This window comes from Leiobunum rupestre, chromosome 1, assembly GCF_980474605.1.
Source record: "Leiobunum rupestre chromosome 1, qqLeiRupe1.1.hap1, whole genome shotgun sequence".
NCBI lineage: Eukaryota > Metazoa > Arthropoda > Arachnida > Opiliones > Sclerosomatidae > Leiobunum > Leiobunum rupestre.
The window spans coordinates 19078555-19100039 of NC_143384.1; the positions used below are offsets into that span (position 1 = coordinate 19078555).

The 21485-nt window shown below is 40.7% G+C and overlaps 2 protein-coding genes across 2 annotated transcripts in view; both read right to left on the reverse strand.

Moving 5' to 3' along the window:
• Positions 1-842: 842 nt before the first annotated feature.
• Positions 843-3322, reverse strand: LOC149961256 (uncharacterized). The gene is made up of 3 exons (XM_090159633.1): positions 3310-3322; positions 2142-3268; positions 843-1904 (listed from the first exon to the last, which is right to left on the reverse strand). Exons 1-3 carry the CDS (start codon positions 3320-3322, stop codon positions 843-845), a joined length of 2202 nt encoding a protein of 733 aa, XP_090015759.1.
• A 2645-nt stretch (positions 3323-5967) lies between these two features.
• LOC149961257 (uncharacterized) overlaps positions 5968-21485 on the reverse strand; it is a 93575-nt gene continuing 78057 nt past the window's right edge. Inside the window, exons 17-22 of the mRNA XM_090159656.1 lie at positions 15917-16191; positions 15067-15189; positions 13629-13699; positions 9348-9488; positions 8941-9046; positions 5968-6632 (exon numbers count right to left, since the gene is read on the reverse strand). Coding sequence (XP_090015782.1) covers positions 6420-6632; positions 8941-9046; positions 9348-9488; positions 13629-13699; positions 15067-15189; positions 15917-16191 — 929 coding nt within the window. The 3' untranslated portion in view covers positions 5968-6419. The remainder of the gene's footprint in view (positions 6633-8940; positions 9047-9347; positions 9489-13628; positions 13700-15066; positions 15190-15916; positions 16192-21485) is intronic.

The following is a 21485-nucleotide window of genomic DNA, read 5'->3' on the forward strand; positions in this document are numbered from 1 at the left end:
CGCTAGATAAAAAATAGGACCAAGAATGTATTTATTTATTCTCAGGGAGAATGAATATGTCGAGACGATCGACGGACACGTTGAGGCCCTAACCCCCTCACGCTAAGGGGGGGGGGGAGAAAAAGGAGGCGGTCTTATTTTTTGCGTCCTCGCAGCAGCGTTAATCGCGTCGGAAAACGTAATTTTTAAGAACCAATGAGATTGCAGTATTATTTGATTTTATTAAAGCGGAGGAGCATACCGGGGGGCACAACGGGTGGAATTAGAGAAACGCTAAAAATAATCTCAACATATTCATTCTCCCTGAGAATAAATAAATACATTCTTGATAGGACTAATTGTTTAAAGCATATATTTTATAAGAAATGATATTTAATAAAAATTGAATGTTATTTCTGGATGGGATTATGCTACCTTCGACATTTATCACTTACACCCTATTTCAAACATTATTTTCAAGAATGACGGTTTGGTGAAATACATTTTAATTTTAATTAAAGTTAAGTAGTTAACAAATCTTGTAAAGACGCTTCCCCGACGTGTGAGTAAAGTAATTCAGCCCGTAATTATAATACCCAGACATAAGTACGTTTATTTATTTATTTATTTGAAAGAAGAAAAGATACACATCGTTAAGCTAGTTATAGCTTGTGTACAATCTTGCAGTACCCGACAGCAGAGCGTAGAAATTCAAAAGACATAATAGAAGGATATGTAAAATTTTGCTTAAAGAAGAAACTACGCGGAAGAAGTTTGGAATACAGACTGAATACAAAACATTAAGATAAAAAAAAAACAGAACAAAATAAAATAAAAATAAAAAATAAAAAAACCGTGTTGAATCATGAGGCTAATGTAACAAAACAAGACAAAACTGGACAAAACTGGCCAGTCGAACAAAAAGGGAGTCTACAACAATCTTTGACAGAGGTGATTCCGAACCAGACGACGCACAGCGCAACGGGATTGACAAGCCAGCACTTCTTTAGGTAAGGAGTTCCAGAGTTCGATATTTCGGAATGAGAAGTGCCATTGTCGAACAGACGTTTTAACGCGAGGGCATCAAACGTGAAAAAGTTCTCAGGGTTCAAAGCGGATTTCCCCGCCCAGATGTTCCAGACTTGGATAATGTCATTTATAGCGTGGCGTGTCGTTGGAGAATCGACATTGAGCACTCTATTTCTGGCGTCAGGAGAAAGTTTCTCCAGGCCCCTGGTGAGTTTTGTAAAGCGGTTGTGTGCCTTCACTAACCGATCCTGGTCCCCCAACAAAGGAGGGCTCCACACTTCTGACGCGAAGTTTATGTGAGGGAGGACTAGTGCAGTGTAGAGTGTGCGCATTAGCCGTGGAGAACGAAAATAAAAGTTTCTTCTTGTGAGGCCTGTCAGTGAGTTCATTTTCTTGACGACCCTGGAGGTGTGATTACCAAAATTGAGGAATGGATCCATCCATACGCCCAGGTCTCTCAACGGGGAGTCCGAACTTAGCAGTGGGAGACCATCCAGAGTGTAACATGTGCGCGGGTTGTTGCGACCAAGGTGGTTAACACCGCTTTTTGACGCATTGTAGGCCATCCCATGCGTTTGAGCCCAGAGAGCTACGGCGTTGAGATCTTCCTGCAAGTGCTGGCAATCTTGGGGGGTTCCAACAGAGTGAGCAAGCTTGGTGTCATCAGCGAATAAGTAAGGCCTGGAATGCTTCACAACAGGGGGCAAAGAGTTTATGAAGACCGAGAAGAGGATAGGGCCGAGTACACTTCCCTGGGGAACACCATTCAGCGGAGTAAGAGCTTCAGATTCGTGACCTTGGAGCACAACTGAGTGTTTACGATCCGTGACGAGGCTCCTGAGCCATTCAAAGGCAAGCCCTTCAACACCAGCCTCAGCTAACGCATCAAACAGCCCCTGGTGGGGGATGGTATCAAAAGCCTTACTGAGGTCCAGGTACACCACGTCAACAGGATTACCCTCGTCAAGCCACGCCGTCCATTCGTTAGTCGCAGAGAGGAGATTGGTGGTGCAAGATCAATTTGAGCGGAAACCATGCTGGGAGGGGTGGAGGAATTCCGTGTCGTCAAGGAAGGAGCGAAGTTGTTTATCGGCCAGACGTTCAGCAACACGGGCAATATGGCAGGTTTTCACAATCGGTCTATAGTTCGACGGGTTGGTTCTTAAGCCCGCTTTGTGGATAGGCGTGATAGTTGCCACTTTCCACTGGTGTGGAACGGCACCGGAGCTAAAGCTTTTGTTAAAAATGTTCGCTAAAGGTATCGCAATAGAATGAGCCAACTGTTTTAACATATACGGATGAAGACCATCCGGAGCAGCAGACTGGGTCGTGTCCAATGACAGAAGTTGCTTTAGCACAGAGTTAGCAGTGCAGGAGAAGTGACTCAGATGTTGTGCTGATAGTAGGACAGGGCCTCTAGCTGCAGCGGATGAAGTGCGGGTCGTCGAAGAGACGCCAATGAAGTGCTGGTTAAGAATTTGAGCCATTTCAGTGGGATTGGGTGATGAGCCTCCACTGGGATTAGTCATGGCAGTTTTTCGGAGACTATTCACATGACTGAAAAAGACCTTCGGGTTATCAGCAATACGGCACGTTAAGTCATGCTCAAGCTTCCTCTTGAACTTTCGGGATGCGTTAGTGACAGCATTTCTCGCCTTTTTGTACTTTTCATGTGCTGACTCAACCTCTGCAGACGAGTAATGACGAACCTTGCTTCGAAGGTAATAGCGCCAGGCACCGGTCTTGTACTCCTTAGATTTAACGAAACGGGGAGGAAAGAGCGAAGCCCGTTTCTCTCCGAGACGCCGATATGGAACATAGAGCTCGATGCCTTGATATAGGAATTCAATAAACGCTGACCAGCAAATATTCACATCATCACTGCTAACAACAGTTGCCCAATCTTGATGTGAGAGGAAATCATAAAAGGCTTCATAATTTCCCTTATAGAAGTCGCGACATAGCCTTGTAGGTGGTTTCAGGGAATTATGGTTGGAACAGGCCAGGCTGAAGTAGATTACGTTGTGATCGCTCTTCCATAGTGGCGGAAGCTGGGTAACATCAAACACCAGGTGCTCATCATTTGTAAAAATTAAGTCTAGGACACTTGGCCGTTTCAGAAGGTGGCCAAGGCGGGTAGCTACGTGGACTGCTTGTGATAAATTATGACAATGGACAGCTTCTTGGAAGGCCAATGTCGCTTTGTTAGCAGAAGGAAGCGGCAGCCCCAGAGTCCAGTCAATGCTGCGATAGTTAAAATCTCCCAGTAATACAAGTTCATGGTTCAATTCAGTACAGTACGCCGTGCACCCATTCAGAATAGCTAGGATGGCCTCGTGATTGTCATATGAAGGGGAGCGGTAGACCAGACAGAAGAGATAAGAAACGGTTGATAGTTTCCAGCTAATAGCTATGAAATCCAGTCCTTGTGTTTCGGAGTAGTCACGGACCAGAGGTGCCGGTAGGACGTCAACACGGTGGACGTTAAAGAATTATAGAAATAGTAAAGCGACGCCTCCACCCTTGGCTGGGCCACATCGGTCTTGTCGGAAGGCAGTAAATTGCGGAAGTTGGAGCTCACTACTAAGCACTTCAGGCTTGAGTCCCGTTTCAGTCACTGCAACAAAGCCAGACTGGTGAGTTTGTATCAGGAACAAAAGTTCAGCCAATTTATACGTAGTAATTGTGCATGAGTTTGTGAGAAGAATATTTATATGCTGATGAGATCGGGAAACCGCCGCAACACTATGGATGAAAGGTGCAGCAAGTGAATTCAGTGGGCGATTATTTCCACTGGAGGATGAAGGTGATGAGGGTACATTTACAATATGAACGTGTACAGGGGTTGTGATACAGGAGACGGGGGAGAGGTGGGTATTTACAATGGATGACGGGACAGGATTGACGTCCTGTAACGTACTCAGTTTTTTGGATGAGGAACAGGGTTGACCACCGGGGCTTTGTCTAGGGCGCCCCTTGGAATAACTTGGCCACTACGTATACAGAGGTCCTTCTCACCGGCGTTCAGTCGACTCTTTAGCTCAGTTACTGCAAAGCGGTGAGCTAATCGTTGAAACGGAGAGCTATCGATGGTACATGAAAATCTTATCCTGTTATCTTTAGCCTTCAGAGATTTAACACCATTCAGGAATGCATGTTTTAGTTCTAACGCGGGGAATTCAAGTTTGATAGGGGAGGTGCGTGTCGTAGAAGTCGAGGGACGCGGTGGACGTAGCCGGTGGATTTTGACCGTGCTTGCAGAGTCCTTGGAGAATCCGACATCTAGTAGGAGGGTACGTATCGCGGTAGAGTCACCTGGTTCCGTGTCCGCTTCAGGAAAGTTGAAAATCATGGCATTAAATAATCGGTTTTGTTCACCGCGGTCAGCAGAGACTGACTGTATTGAGTCCTGAATCTTCCTATCTAGTTGAGGGTTACGAGCGGCGTCCATGGAGTTAACAGTTTCACGAATACACTTATCAAGATTTTCCGGTAGAGTAGAGCTCTTAATTTGCTCTCTAAATGTTTCAAGGGATGATTCGAGTTCCTTTACGTGTTTTGTGATGTTGTTTTGAAATGAAGCAGTAGAGGATACCATACGCGAACACCCTGTGTCGATATTTGCTAAGCTCTTGGTTACACTAGCGTGATTTGTCCTGTCAATTTCCTTCAAATCAATAAGTTCTTTGCCTTGGCTGTCAATATTTTCGTTGAGAAGGGATAGTTGAGCTCCTTGGTCATCGAGTGGAACCCGTTGGTCTTCCACATCACTCTGGTATTTATTGACTTCGATCAGTTGAATACCAACAGTAGCAGAAAGTTCGGCTACTGCAGCCTTCAGATCAGCAATTAAGGCGTCCTGTGCAGTTTGTTTTTTGATGAAATCAGAAATCTGACCCTCGAGTTGCGTCACGGTAGCTTGTAGATCCATTCTGCTTCGTGTTGATGTACAGGAGGAATTCAAAGGCGAAGTAACAGTCTTGTAAGACAGGACTGTTTTAGCTTTACGTCCGCCAGGCATCACTCAAGGGAAAAAAATACGGGTTTTATCCACCCGCTAGACGACGTATCTACCCACACTACGCAAGTGGCCCGTCAACTCGCAAACGGTTACTCCACCAAGGCCAGGAAACTGTGTATATATATAGTTATAATTATTCCTTACTAAGCTTAACTGACGGACACAAATTCAAAACGAAATTAAAAACGTGAATTAATCGTGTCTAAGAAATCCCCATTGACAATGTCCCGATGTTATAAGCGATATACCTTTGATAAGATAATTCATTACAATTGATAAGAAATATAAAATAGGTGAATCAGTTTTTTACATATACAAACGTAACATAATTGTTCCTCCAGTTGGTCAAATCTAGTTCACTATAAAAAGCTAAATTGTTACATTAGAAATCAGAAATGACAAAGAATGCTGAAATAAATTTAAAGATAATGTTTAATTTAGCCTTGTTGAGCCTCAGGAGTTAATTTTGCACCGCCATACGACATTATTAAATTGCTGGTGTTTGATAAGAAAACTCAATAAATCTGATGATTGGAAGTATGCCGTGATCTGCCTAGCTGACATAGTGAAAATTCATCCCTACATCAACTTACGCTTTCACCCGCAACAGATCATCCGTTATTTTGACTAATAACAACTGATTTTTGCAACTGGATCAATATCAGGTAAACCGATTTTTTTAAGGATTTGGAATAAACACGTGCAAATAAAATCCGAAAGGAAGGGTTACCTTTACATTACCTGAGGTTATTTCTTTTTTAAAAAGTCGCTTTAATCTAAATGTAATACAAATACATTAGAACGCTAGTAAACGTTGTTTGAATTATTTTAAAATATTTCAAAAATCGTTTCACAATGTTTATAATAATAATAATAATAATAATACAGACAATTTTAGTATATATTTAAAAAAGCAAACACGGGACATGGTCAACGAGTAAATTTAGGTTTTTATACATGGGTACTTGAAGTGCAAAAGTCAACGTGTGTTTGCTAAAAATAGCGATAAAGCCGGGTTAAGCAAGCCATCTTAAACGTATACGGGAAACTTGTGGAAACGTACTCTATTTTGTTCAATCTAATCTCCTTCGTGTTCCCCCGACACTTTTTCAAGAGGATGGCTTAACCCGCCTATTGTCGCGAAAACGAGATATTTTCGTGTTTACTTTCGCCTCACAGCTATTGTAATTTAAAGTAATGTTGGTTTTAAAAATGTTTTATTTTTTTCCATAAAATAGGCTTCCTTGCGCTGTTTTTCTTACAAAATAATGATTGTTTTTCACGGGAGGAAGGTAGCTTCAGGGACAGTTTGATGACGTGGTAGAGAGATGGATAACCTTCTCATAAGCGATGTACCAGATACTTCTGATTCCACTCGCTACGGGTCACTTTAGAGTTTCGTCATTTCTTCGGATTCGATACCCGTTTCGTAAGTTTCTCGTTGGTCCGTTAGTGCCGGGATGACCTGCGGGTCCTCGCGGGAGACTATCGCCATTTCATGGTCATTTTCCGGGAGAGCCTTTTCAATATCTAACAATGTCGGATATTCGGACTTCATTTTAATATTTTTCTCTTTGAATTTTTCGACCAGGTCCAAATAATACTGAAAAACAAATGCTTTTCATTAGCTCCAGTTTTTAAAAGAAACCGGAACTGCGTCCAAGAACGTAATTAATTATACTTAAATAAAAAATTATGTCAATACGGCCATCGTTTCTGAATTTCCTCGCGCCACATTTAGGGGTAGGGGGGGAGAAAAGGTTACCGACGTGTGGGTCAATCGCCTGAATGGTGGCGCCAGGAGAGTTTTCTCAATTGTGGGCCCCCGTTCCTCAATTGTGGGCCCCCGTTCCTCAATTGTGGGTCCCACTTTCCTCAATTGTAGGGGACCCCTTTCCTCAATTGTGGGGGACCCCTTTCCTTAACCGTGGGGCCCCCTTTCCTTAACCGTAGGGCCCCCTTTCCTTAACCGTGGGGCCCCCTTTCCTTAACCGTGGGACCCCCTTTCCTTAACCGTGGGGCCCCCTTTCCTTAACCGTGGGACCCCCTTTCCTTAACCGTGGGACCCCCTTTCCTTAACCGTGGGACCCCCTTTCCTTAACCGTGGGACCCCCTTTCCTTAACCGTGGGACCCCCTTTCCTTAACCGTGGGACCCCCTTTCCTTAACCGTGGGACCCCCTTTCCTTAACCGTGGGACCCCTTTCCTTAACCGTGGGACCCCCTTTCCTTAACCGTGGGACCCCCTTTCCTTAACCGTGGGACCCCCTTTCCTTAACCGTGGGACCCCCTTTCCTTAACCGTGGGACCCCCTTTCCTTAACCGTGGGACCCCCTTTCCTTAACTGTGGGACCCCCTTTCCTTAACTGTGGGACCCCCTTTCCTTAACTGTGGGACCCCCTTTTCTTCACTGTGGGACCCCCTTTTCTTCACTGTGGGACTCCCTTTTCTTCACTGTGGGACCCCCTTTTCTTCACTGTGGGACCCCCTTTTCTTCACTGTGGGACCCCCTTTTCTTCACTGTGGGACCCCCTTTTCTTCACTGTGGGACCCCCTTTCCTCAAATTGAGGGGCCCGTTTTCCTCAATTATGGGGCCCCCTATATATTGAATTAAAAATTTAATTAAGTTTATTTTATAAATCAACATGAGGATTTGTAAGCCCCTACGTAGGCTATAGCCTGTCTAGGCTCCCCCTAACGCCGCCCCTGAATCGCGTCGGGAAGCTAAGGGAACCAACGGAATACCGGACTGATTCGATTAGCTTTGAGAGGAGGAAATTATGTCCCTCCTAAAAGACTATAGTGAGTTGCAGGCTAAGAAAGACAAAATATATAGTACAGTCGGCGCAAGGATACCTCAGATTGTTTCCGGTTAGTCGACCGCGCGAAATTTAAATTTGGCCACTTTACGGTCAAATTCAAATTTTGCTATTATCGTCGGCTTTTTGCGCCATCTAGAAACTGAAATTGGAATCTTTATTTTTAAATTTCAAGTTGTGGGGGCGAGCAAATTTAAAAGATAAGACTTTCCTATCATTCTTAAATTTAAAATAGTATGTATAATTATTTTTTTTTGTAAACAAACGAGCAATAATATTCAAGTAAACAGACTAAGACTTTATTTGATAAGACTAGAGAAAACTTATTAACTGAAAAAAATTATTGGATAATGTCAATTTATTATAACAAAATCAATTAATTCTAAACAAATAAAACAATAAGAAATCAATTATCACATTCCTCGGGACCACTATTATCAGTGTCCCTTTCGCTTTCCGAACTGCTTTCTTCGGTGCTACTAAAAGTAATCTGGAATACGTATTGCTTTTGCACCCTTTCTCGTAAATTATCAGCCTCCCACATCATTCGTTCAACCACTTGATGATACCATCTTTTCTTGTAGCCATGGTTGGTATAACTTCTAATTTCTTACTGTGGTAAGACGCGTTATCCATTACAATAACGCTTCTTGGTGGAATGTTAGGAAGAAGTTTCTTTTCCATTTAAATTGCAATATGTGGCCAGTTCAGCTAATTTAAATTATTTTGTACGTCTTACCAGTTAAATCGGCAGTTAAAATATTTGGAGCTTCCATTATCGAACTTTCTATAGCAAAATATTTCAGCTGTATTCAGTAATTAAACTAACGACCACATGAAATTTAAAAATAAAGATTCCAATTTTGGTGTCTAGATGGCGCTAAAAGACGACAAAAATAGCCAAATTTGAATTTGACCGTTAAGGGGCTAAATTTAAATTTCGCGCGGTCTACTGACCGGAAAGATCCGAGGTATCCTTGCGCCGACTGTACTATATATTTTGTCTTTCTTAGCCTGCAACTCACTATAGTATACTAGCAAACCGTGAAGTCGTATCCCGAAGTGTAATCAATGTTTATATTTCGAAACTTACCCCGGAAACCTCATTTGTTAGTTTCCTTTCGAAAAACTCTTCCAAGTTGGCAAAGTTCGGCCTTTTGAACTGCTCCTCTTGCCAACATTGCAACATTATTTGGTACCTGCGTTTTAAAAACAATGACTCTTGTCAATATCAGGTATTGGAGTTCGTAGTGACAAAGTTCACGCGCGGGGAAAGAATCGTGTTAAATTGTTAAAGAAAGTGTTAACTGGTTTTCTCTGCCGTCACACAGAAATAAATAAAATTTTGGTACGCAGTGAGTGGATTTCAACTCATTGTCATAAAAAGAGCAATTGAATTAAATTCTTAGAAAAATATGTTAAGAAAGTGTTAAAGTGAATAAAATTCTTTGAAATTGTTGTTTAAAACGTTTGTTTGAAAATGGAGCTTAGATCTCTTACACGTCATCAGGCGCGTGTTCCGGTTGCTTCATCCGGTATCCGCTTTTCAGCTTCTGGAAGAAGTCCTCGTCCAAGACCATTCCGGGATACGGCTCGGCCCCCAGAGAAAAGATCTCCCACAGAAGAACGCCGAACGACCACCTGCGCAGAGCGGACAGCGTCAGTTACAGTCAAATCGAACATTTGCAGAACGTGGTTGTGGAATGGCCACATTTTCATAATTATTTCATTACGCGAATGTGACAGTTAAATTGTTAAATTTTCTGGTCAAAAGTGTAATTATATTAAAAAAAAATAACTCAATGCACCACCAAAGGATACTATTGCGGGTAATTGGATCACATTGGTAGTGGCAAACCCTTTGTAGAATTCTTTCGGTTGAAGGCAGCTTCCCGAAATTTCGCTAGGCTAAGTTTTCGATAGGATTTCTCAAGTACTAATTTTGGGTAAGAACTCTTTATTACATGACGATGAAGTGCTTTTTACAATAATGAAATGAGTTATAAAATATAATAGATTTACAATGGAATAAAATGTTATAAAAAACTTTACTTTTTTTATCTAATGAGTTTAATACTCATCCAAAATTACCGGTTACACCTCTTTAATCTCTCTGGTTTTTCGAGGATTCTGGTACTGATGAACGGATCGGAGCTCCATGATTTAGTCATTTCGCCAACGTCCCCAGAACTGATCAAGCAATGATTGTCTATATTTCAGTCGCCTGGCGAGATCTCGCTTAGTGGAGGATACAGCTCTGTTGACATCGTAGATTCTGGATGGAAGCGCCATGAGCCGCTGACCGACGAGAAAATGACTCTGACACAAGGGTGCTGGCTCTTCGACGTCGTTGTAGCTAAACGTTAGACTAGAATTGAGAACGGCCTCGACTTCCGTCAAGATAGTCTGAAATTCTTCGGCGTCAAAAGATGACTTTCCAAGGACTTTCTTCAGCGCGCTTTTGATAGATCTGACCAGCCTCTCGTAGAAGCCACCCCACCATACGGCCTTCTCGACTATGTATTTCCTAGTAATGTTATGGCCAGAGACGTATTCTTTTAACCGCGGAGATTGCAAATGTCTTTTAGGTCTTTGGCAGCTCGCTTGAAGCTCAATGCATTATCAGAGTAGATAATGGATGGCACTCCCCTTCTCGATACGAACCATCGCAAGAACATTTCCGCTTCCATATTTGAAACGAGTTCCAAGGGGAGTCCTCGTGTCACTGCACGGGTAAACATCGTTATGTAGGCCTTAACGGTTTTCTTCTTGTTAACCCGAACAAAGAAAGGTGCAGCAAAGTCCAGACCAGTAACATTGAACGGCGGAGTTTCTGTCACCCTCTCTCTGTTTAATGGTGCAATGGCATTTGAACCAGGTTTGGCTGTGAACCTCTTACAGGCGGTACATTGATTTAGTAGAGTTTTTGCTTCTTGTGTTCCTCGGGTTAGCCAGAATTTTATAAGAAGGCAAGATGATTAATTCTGATAATCGGTTTTTACCGGACAGTATGTAGGGATGTTTCTCGCTGTATGAAAAGCTCGTCTTCTGTAGTCGTCCTCCAACGCGGATCAGCCCATTTTCGTCCAATACTGGATTCAACGTAGTTTTTGGTGAGTTGACCTGTAGACGTTTATCTTTTTTCAATGAAGTTAACTCATCTTTGAAATCTTCGGTCTCCGCTTCCTTAACGAGGATTTTTTCTGCTTCGTAGAGTTCTTCACTCGTTAGGATTGCCGCGCCGTAGTGATTTGTTTCTTCTTGATAAGTTGTACGCATCGCAATATAATGACCATTATTTTTCTTACCTTTGTCAAGAAACTATAATTAAATAAGTTTTCCGTGACGGCTTTACGGGGTTCTTCTACCTTTGTGACAGGCCAGTTCTTTACTTCAGACCTTAGCCATTCTGGACCTTTCCACCAAATTTGGCTCGAGACCAGGCTTTGAACTGTACACCCTCTTGTTGGGATATCTGCGGGGTGTTCTTTACCATTGACGTGGTTCCAGATACGAGGCACCGTCAGTGATTGTATTTCGGCCACACGATTGGCGACGAAGGGCTTCCACTTGAGTGCCTTGCCTTTGATCCAATGGAGCGCTATTGAGGAATCGGTCCACATTTGAACTTTAATGATTTCTTGGTACAGGTGTTGCCTTAAGTACTTGACCAGTCGGGCCCCAACGATTGCTCCCATCAGTTCAAGTCTCGGTAGCGTAATCGTTTGGAGCGGAGCGACTCTGGTTTTAGCGGTGATGAATGAAACTTCAATTTTTCCGTCGAATCGAACGTATTTGAAATAGGCAACAGCGGCATACGCTTGCTCACTGGCGTCGCAAAAGACAGGAATCTCCGTGTACTTTATCTGAGAGCTGTCCAAGCCGCCATAATAATGTCGGGGGATTAATAGTTGGCTAAGCTTTGGTATTTCTAGACACCATTCTTCGTAGTTCTTCGGTGGTTCATCTGGCAAGGCATCTTCATTCTGACCGTGAACGGCGCAAGAAATCCGATTGGACCAAAGATTCTTGAAACGCACTGCAGTACGCTTCGCTTCGTGCTCGTTCGGGTGGTGATAAATTCCAGAAGTGGTCGTAGATTAAAGCTGGTCTGAATTCCAAGTAAGGCCCAAGACCTTTAGATTTTCTCGTGACTCTTTTGGTGTTAAGGTAGTTTTGTTCTTCGTACTGTGCTCTTCAGCGTCCCATCTTGACTGGAGTGGTCTTGAATTTGATCTCCACTTTCGAATGTTCATGCCTCCTTTCTTCATAAGAATTTTAGTCTCGGTCGATATGTTATAAGCTTCATCTTCGTTACGAGCGCCAGTTATAAGGTCGTCGACGTATAGACTGTCTTTGATCAACTTGCAGAGTTCGACCATCTTATCTTCGTGTTTCCTCAGGTGATATTGTATAGTCGCAGAGGGTAGAAACGGACTCGCCGTGACGCCAAAGGGTACTCTTGTGATACGATACGTCTTGAATTCATCTTGTGTTGGGTCGTCTTTCCACAGAAACCGGACCGCGTCTCGATCAAGTGGCGATAACGATATCTGCAGAAACGCTTTTTCGATATCTGCGGTGATTGCGTTTTTGTAGTTGCGGAAACGTAGCAATATGGAGAGCAGCTCTGGCTTCAGATTAGGTCCTGATGGTTATTAAAATGTAACAAATGAAAATTCCTTCTAAGCCTTGGCATGAAAACAAGCCATGTTTCAAAACGTTGCGTATCAAAAATATTTTTGAGTGGCAGCGATTACCTGACGTCATAATAACGAAGGCCCTCCCATCCTAGACTGCCTATGTAATGCAGGCAGATATTCAGGGTTGAAATGATTACATTCATGCAAATATTTCACTCTAACAATTTCCTAGACATCAACGATATTATTAATATAAAATACTATTACTACTGTAATAGGTCTTTCAAAAGTTACGTCCCCCTTCCATCCCGCCCGCCGCGTAAAACCGGAAATAGGTGGTTTAGTTTATGTTACACGGCTACCAGATTTTATCGGGTAGTTGTACAGCCAACCCTCTTTGAAACAGCCAACTTCAATCCAAGATTTCGCTTAAAACTGTAAGCCTCGGCACACGCGTTACCGTTCTCTGTGGTCCTTCGTTAAGATATTTAACGTTGGGCAAGTTAAAATTTTATTTAAATGAAATAAATCTAATGTAAATAACTTAAACATTTCTAGTAAGAGGCGCGAAATAATAAAAAAAAAATATAATTTTTTAGAATTAAAATTATATTTATTTTTAGGTTAGATCACCGTAGTTGGCTATCTTTCGAGAGAAAAAGATAATTATTTAGAATTTTTAAACTATTCAATCTACCCAATATTTCTCTTTAAGTAAAGTTCAAACAAAAAATAAAGTAATTTAGAACAGTTTAAAACGAAAAAAAAATTCAAATTTTAAATTTTTCTAAAAGTTTTTCTTTACGGGACAGTTCAAACTACAAAATACGCCAGAAAAATTGCACTAGTACAATTTAAAATTGTACAAATTTCAACTGTCGTTCTCATGAACGATAAATCTGAGACAATTCAGCAAGGCCCTTGGTGATTTCAATGGGATTAAAACGGTATTATATTTTACTTTTAATATACATCAGTGTAATGTAGCCTTCAACGTGTCTTGTACGGAGGATCTAATTAAATTTAAGAATTACCTCGCCCACAAAAAAATTAGCAGCGTCAAATAAGTTACAAGCCACCGGAGGGGATTAGGCGGAAATGCTGGATATTAGATTCCATTTAAGTGTAAAATACTCACACGTCACTTTGAACAGTGTAAACATTGTCCGATAATGACTCCAGCGCATTCCATTTGATCGGAACTAAACCCTTTAAATAAACATAATCAAATAAGTTGAATGATATTGAAATATTTAATATTATTTGGTGTAGAAGCGATCGCTAAAAATTGGCCTTGTGAATGGTCTTGGATCGTTGGACTTTTTTAAATTGAAGAAATAATGGATAATCGTACAGTTCGATCAAGAATCACCATGTTGATACGATTTTAAGCGTTTCGGGGTTTGAATCTCAAAATATGAATAAAGTGCGATGATATTTCGGATTACAATGAAAATGTGATCATGCGTAAATTACCGGACTCAAGTGAGTAGTGCATTGTGAAACAAAATTAAGATAGAGACGTTGTAAAATCGCAATACTCTTGCTCCTCCAAACGCTGGATGTTAAAATATGTTTATTACGTAAATTTTAATTAATTAATTTTTAATTTTGAAATTTGATAATTTGACAACCTTACGGAAGCTTGATACCTCTAGTGGCGGGAATTGGAAGCTAAAGTGGAGATTAATTTTGTTGCTTCACGGCCATTTAGTGGAACTTAAAATATTGCTTTTCAATTGATTTTGTTTTAAGTTTTTTAAATAAATAGGAGCAATTGAAACTAGGGAAATATTTTTGCTACAAAAAGGTACAATTGCTAAAAAACAAATATATTTTGAAAATGTAAAAAAGCCACAATCAATATATTATAATGAAAAAACATAAATACATGAAAAGCACATTTACAAATTCAATCTACTTTTGGGAGTATTTCATTTTCTTGTTTCTTTTGTTCTAAGAGCTAACTCTACATTTCTCCAAAGAGATGGAATTTTTGGGAAGACATTAACTCATATACACTAATTGTTGTTGGGGTAATTTTGTAAAATACTTTTTCAATAATTTTTGTGAAGAAAGGCACCTCTAAAATATTTCGAATAGGTGACTTCGATTAAGACTATGTTTTGAAATACGCTTCTACGTCGTTTAGCTAAGATGAAAGTGTAGTATCCTTCAAATCAGCTCGTAAAAATATCTCGCCATGCCCATCGTGCAAATGGGATCGATCAAACGGTACAGGCGCTCTCGGCCCAACAGACTTCGATGAATCTTACTCCTCATCTATTCTTAACTTTCTTTGACCGCGAGTAGCTGATGTAGGTTGTGCCGCAGACGTCCATTAGAAATTAAAGTAATCAAGAACGTGTTTAGGGGCAGAGCACTTTTCAGCCGAAGAGAAACCACGCCCCTCCGCCAATCACCGTGTAATCTCTTCCCGATTTCTAGCCGTAAGAAATGAATTTTAATTAATTAATAATAAATTTTGGAATCACGAAAACAGAGGCCATTGTTGCGGCTCCATATTGTCCGGTTAACCTGAAAATATTCTGGAAATAACAAAATGCGAAACTCACTTTGCTCTGCATCGTGTAAGTGGCGTAGTTGTAAATGTCTTTCGTGAGGCCGAAGTCGCAAATCTTGACAATGTTGAAATCGGACAACAAGACGTTTCTAGCCGCCAAATCCCGATGAATCAGCTGAAACGGAAACCAATTAATTATTCTAAAACGTTGCGAGTCACGATTTCTCAGAGCCCTACAACCATGACTAATTCGGCCTTGTAATTGAGGTTACAACTCAAACTCTTCATTTAATTTTCCATGAGATGGAAATCTCTCCGTAAGTAAACGTATATATTATACACTTCTGGTTAACGGAAACTTTATGCTAATCTTAATTTTCTTCAATTAAGTTCCTATCCGTCACCCAGAAACTTAAATATAGGTTAAAATGCTGTTTCATTAAATTGTCATTCCTGATGGAATTGGCTTATGTACAATCAAATGATTGTTTCAGTAGCGCTCTCTATATTTACTTCGTCGATTAAATATTAGACCAGTATCCCGATCTAAAGTAGTCGATAACAGTTAAAGATACACATTCAATTGGTAGAAATAATAGTTGAAGATACACGTTCAATTTGTAGAAATAATAGTTGAAGATGCACGTTTAATTTGTTGAAATAATAGTTGAATATAGTACCCATGGAAACACGTGGGAAGATATCTAGATCAGCGGGTTTACGAAATCAAAATAGAATAACCGGATAGGCTATTTTCTAACGCTTTTGGTAAGCAACTGGGCATTGTCAACTGTTTGTTATACGGGCTCCTACTTTAATGTTAAGCGTAACGAATAAACACAGAATTTGGGTCTAAAGGGAATGCTGTAAAATTGTGTCAATGAAAAGCAAAATGTCCGAACCTTTTGCGACGACAAATGCGTCATTCCTCTGGCTACTTGGAAGGAATATGACCACAGGTCCTGAACTTTAATCGTCCGCTTGATCTGGTCGTTTTCCGCGCTTTGAATCGATTCCTCGTCTTCAATCGACGCATCGATCTTCATATCATCACTGCTCTTCAAACGGATGTCCTCGATTTCTCGATCAACTTCAGTGTCGAAACACTTCCGGTATTTGAACAAGAAATCCCGAAGATTTCCAAACGGACAGTATTCCACAACCAACATCAGCTCTCCTTTCAAATCAAACGACACTATTTCAATTACCAACTCCGATTCGTATACGTCAAATAAGGTTTTGTGTTTTGCGTTTCTTTCCTACAAAAGTTACGTATTGTTTGCAACAATAGTGTACTTTTTAATATTTTTTTCATGACAATACCACAGTTTATAGAATCTACACAGGTTGGGGCGCTTGGGATATGGGAGGGTCCACTTTCTGGCTACTCCCGCGTTTAGAAGTTTGAAATTTGGCTAAGGCGCCGAATGCGTCATCTGGCGAAAACTAGTGTTTTAATTTTTCTGGATGCTTCAGGACTCCAACCTTGTAAGGTTTTCTGAATTTCATATTTAACTAAGGTAAATATATTGTTTATACTAATTGTTTATTTTTCATATTATTTAATCCTAAAACACCTTATAATTTTCAAAATTGTATTTTGGAATGTGTTTTAAGCTTCCTGTTAAAAATATGATGTTATTCTTAGGCCTTAGCGTAGATAGACACGTGGATTTTCTTCTCTATAATTTTGGTTTTAAATTAAAATTTTAAAATATATAAATTAAATAAAAAAACAGGTGAAGCTTTTGTGGTATTTATATTTCAAAATAATTTTTAACAAATTGTATATAAAGTACATTAGTACTCTTTATAACATACAGGTGGCGCATAGATAGCCAAGTCTGGAACAGGGTTGGCAGGCAGTAGAAAATAAGTGGACCTAATCGCTAGGATGTACGAAGGTACAGGAAGCTCTAACCTGGGTAGATTCTATAAACCGTGACAAAACGTTGGGAACCAATGTTACCCTTAGTAAATAAGATTCGACAGTTTTCTAAATTAAGTAAATACTCTGGCCCAGCTGATATATATTAGCAGCATTATTCCATAGGATTTCGACCAATCATGTCACCATGGGTCAATCGATTTTTTTAATTTTAAACACAGATAGATTTGTCTAACAAACGGTGATATCCAAGGTTTTAGCTGAAAATATTAAGAAGTTTTAGAATAAACACAGTTTAACCGAAACCCCACATTTTTTGGTATATCGTACCTCGATTTCAGTACCCCTTCGCTTTAAGTTTAATAAATTTTTATAAATATATTTTATTTTAACAAAATAACAGTCTTACACATTTCGGCAAGGCCAATTCAAAGGTGGAGTTTATATAGTCCTAACTGGAATTTATACCAGGTTATTGGATGTCAAAATGTACATTTGTATTTTTGGGGTCTCATTCGAGGGGTTAAAGGGTCATGTGGGTGATTGAAAACACGAAATATAAATACACTATTAGATAGCTCTAGAAAAGAGCTTTAAAATAAGCTCTTAAAAAAGGGGTTTTTTCCTCGTTTTTAGTTCCACATCGATATATATATATATCGAAGTGGGACTATTGCTATGGATGGATTGTCGTTAAGTGTTTGTCGTGGAAAAGCAACGACACGGTAGATGGAGCTGCGAAAAATAAAAATTATAATTTAATTTGTTGGCAGGTGCTGGGACTCGAACCCTGATAGCCGCAAGCCGCGTAATCCCTTATACCGACAAATTAACCAACCGAGCCACGACGCTCTGCACAATTATATCCGGAATTTCTAGTCTTTATTTGCAACGCGGGGGGATTTGTCAAGTTAAGTTGTCGCAATTTCCGTTCCTTTTTCCGGGTTATTTTACGTATATTTACGGCGTTTTAGGGTCAAGTTAACCTCAAACTTCGCCTCCCCCCGTCCCCCACCCAGTGGATTTCCACGAAGGGTGACACGGGCGTGGCGGGAAGTTTGAATTACAGTGTGGGGCTACACAACGTTTCCCGATGGCCAGTTTCAGGTCTGCCAGGTAAACAGGGGGCACAATTTAGACCCCCCTTATCGAAACCGTGTATGGTCAGAAGTAATAAGTAAGTGTGGCACTTTCTTATCGAAACCGTGTATGGTCAGAAGTAATAAATAAGTGTGGCACTTTCTTATCGAAACCGTGTATGGTTAGAAGTTATAAGCAAGGGTGGTACTTTCTTATCGAAACCATGTATGGTCAGAAGTAATAAATAAGTGTGGCTCTTTCTTATCGAAACCGTGTATATTCAGAAGTAATAAATAAGTGTGGCACTTTCTTATCGAAGTCGTTTATGTGTGGCACAAAATAATATTATCGCCTTCTTAGCGAACTTGTATAGTTTGTATAGTTGGTCCAGAGATTTGGTCTCATTCGATAGAACTCTTTGACGCGCACGCAGTTCCGTTAATTTCCGCCCCCTCCGAACAACCCCCTTAAAGGGAAAGTGACCGAAAAAAACAAGTTGGTCTCATTCGATAGAGCTCTTTGACGCGCACGCAGTGCCAGTAATTTCCGACCCCTCCGACCAACCCCCTTAAAGGGAGAGTGATCGAAAAAACCAAATTTTCTATAGAACAATAAAAGTAAAAGATTGGAATCGTCTACGCTCGCGTCTACTTGAAAGAGTGAGACCAAAAAATCCAAAGCAGTCGAACTTAGGGCGTGTTTGAAAAAGTCTGCTTTGCTAGAATCAAACTTGTTAAATTCAATGGGCTAGCACTTTGCCTAGCGCTTTGGCAACAGGCCTTTAAGCTGAAAAGTATGCGACCATGGGGACAGAATCTCCGTCTTGCCATATTTGTAGTACATAAATACATTATTGCAATAATATGATTTATGCAGTTGTTAATAATCCATATTAAATATCTGCTCTAAAAAAATACTAACTTAATCACCGAGATACTATAAAATAACATGGCCTGAACAGCTTTTGTATTGGTTTGCCCACCCGGGTATCCTGAGGGTGGGCGGTGGCCACTCTTTAACATAGGATGATAAATTATATATCAAAAGATAGGAAATCACATGGCCTCAACAGCTTTTAAATTGGTTTTCCCACCCGCATATCCTGAGGGTGGGCGGTGGCCACTCTTAAACATAGGATGGTAAATTATATATCAAAAGATAGGAAATCACATGGCCTCAACAGCTTTTAAATTGGTTTTCCCACCCGCATATCCTGAGGGTGGGCGGTGGCCACTCTTAAACATAGGATGGTAAATTATATATCAAAAGATAGGAAATCACATGGCCTCAACAGCTTTTAAATTGGTTTTCCCACCCGCATATCCTGAGGGTGGGCGGTGGCCACTCTTAAACATAGGATGGTAAATTATATATCAAAAGATAGGAAATCACATGGCCTCAACAGCTTTTAAATTGGTTTTCCCACCCGCATATCCTGAGGGTGGGCGGTGGCCACTCTTAAACATAGGATGATAAATTATATATCAAAAGATAGGAAATCACATGGCCTCAACAGCTTTTCAATTGGTTTTCCCACCCGCATATCCTGAGGGTGGGCGGTGGCCACTCTTAAACATAGGATGATAAATTATATATCAAAAGATAGGAAATCACATGGCCTCAACAGCTTTTAAATTGGTTTTCCCACCCGCATATCCTGAGGGTGGGCGGTGGCCACTCTTAAACATAGGATGATAAATTATATATCAAAAGATAGGAAATCACATGTCCTCAACAGCTTTTAAATTGGTTTTCCCACCCGCATATCCTGAGGGTGGGCGGTGGCCACTCTTAAACATAGGATGGTAAATTATATATCAAAAGATAGGAAATCACATGGCCTCAACAGCTTTTAAATTGGTTTTCCCACCCGCATATCCTGAGGGTGGGCGGTGGCCACTCTTAAACATAGGATGATAAATTATATATCAAAAGATAGGAAATCACATGGCCTCAACAGCTTTTAAATTGGTTTTCCCACCCGCATATCCTGAGGGTGGGCGGTGGCCACTCTTAAACATAGGATGGTAAATTATATATCAAAAGATAGGAAATCACATGGCCTCAACAGCTTTTAAATTGGTTTTCCCACCCGCATATCCTGAGGGTGGGCGGTGGCCACTCTTAAACATAGGATGGTAAATTATATATCAAAAGATAGGAAATCACATGGCCTCAACAGCTTTTAAATTGGTTTTCCCACCCGCATATCCTGAGGGTGGGCGGTGGCCACTCTTAAACATAGGATGATAAATTATATATCAAAAGATAGGAAATCACATGGCCTCAACAGCTTTTAAATTGGTTTTCCCACCCGCATATCCTGAGGGTGGGCGGTGGCCACTCTTAAACATAGGATGATAAATTATATATCAAAAGATAGGAAATCACATGGCCTCAACAGCTTTTAAATTGGTTTTCCCACCCGCATATCCTGAGGGTGGGCGGTGGCCACTCTTAAACATAGGATGATAAATTATATATCAAAAGATAGGAAATCACATGGCCTCAACAGCTTTTAAATTGGTTTTCCCACCCGCATATCCTGAGGGTGGGCGGTGGCCACTCTTAAACATAGGATGATAAATTATATATCAAAAGATAGGAAATCACATGGCCTCAACAGCTTTTAAATTGGTTTTCCCACCCGCATATCCTGAGGGTGGGCGGTGGCCACTCTTAAACATAGGATGGTAAATTATATATCAAAAGATAGGAAATCACATGGCCTCAACAGCTTTTAAATTGGTTTTCCCACCCGCATATCCTGAGGGTGGGCGGTGGCCACTCTTAAACATAGGATGATAAATTATATATCAAAAGATAGGAAATCACATGGCCTCAACAGCTTTTAAATTGGTTTTCCCACCCGCATATCCTGAGGGTGGGCGGTGGCCACTCTTAAACATAGGATGGTAAATTATATATCAAAAGATAGGAAATCACATGGCCTCAACAGCTTTTAAATTGGTTTTCCCACCCGCATATCCTGAGGGTGGGCGGTGGCCACTCTTAAACATAGGATGATAAATTATATATCAAAAGATAGGAAATCACATGGCCTCAACAGCTTTTAAATTGGTTTTCCCACCCGCATATCCTGAGGGTGGGCGGTGGCCACTCTTAAACATAGGATGATAAATTATATATCAAAAGATAGGAAATCACATGGCCTCAACAGCTTTTAAATTGGTTTTCCCACCCGCATATCCTGAGGGTGGGCGGTGGCCACTCTTAAACATAGGATGGTAAATTATATATCAAAAGATAGGAAATCACATGGCCTCAACAGCTTTTAAATTGGTTTTCCCACCCGCATATCCTGAGGGTGGGCGGTGGCCACTCTTAAACATAGGATGGTAAATTATATATCAAAAGATAGGAAATCACATGGCCTCAACAGCTTTTAAATTGGTTTTCCCACCCGCATATCCTGAGGGTGGGCGGTGGCCACTCTTAAACATAGGATGATAAATTATATATCAAAAGATAGGAAATCACAT

Bases quoted from the DNA above. Each gene is read 5' to 3' on its own strand.
- LOC149961256 (XM_090159633.1), bottom strand. The intron at 1,905-2,141 runs GTGAAAACCTGC...ATCCCCCACCAG, and splicing joins CGTCGAACTATAGACCGATT to GGGCTGTTTGATGCGTTAGC.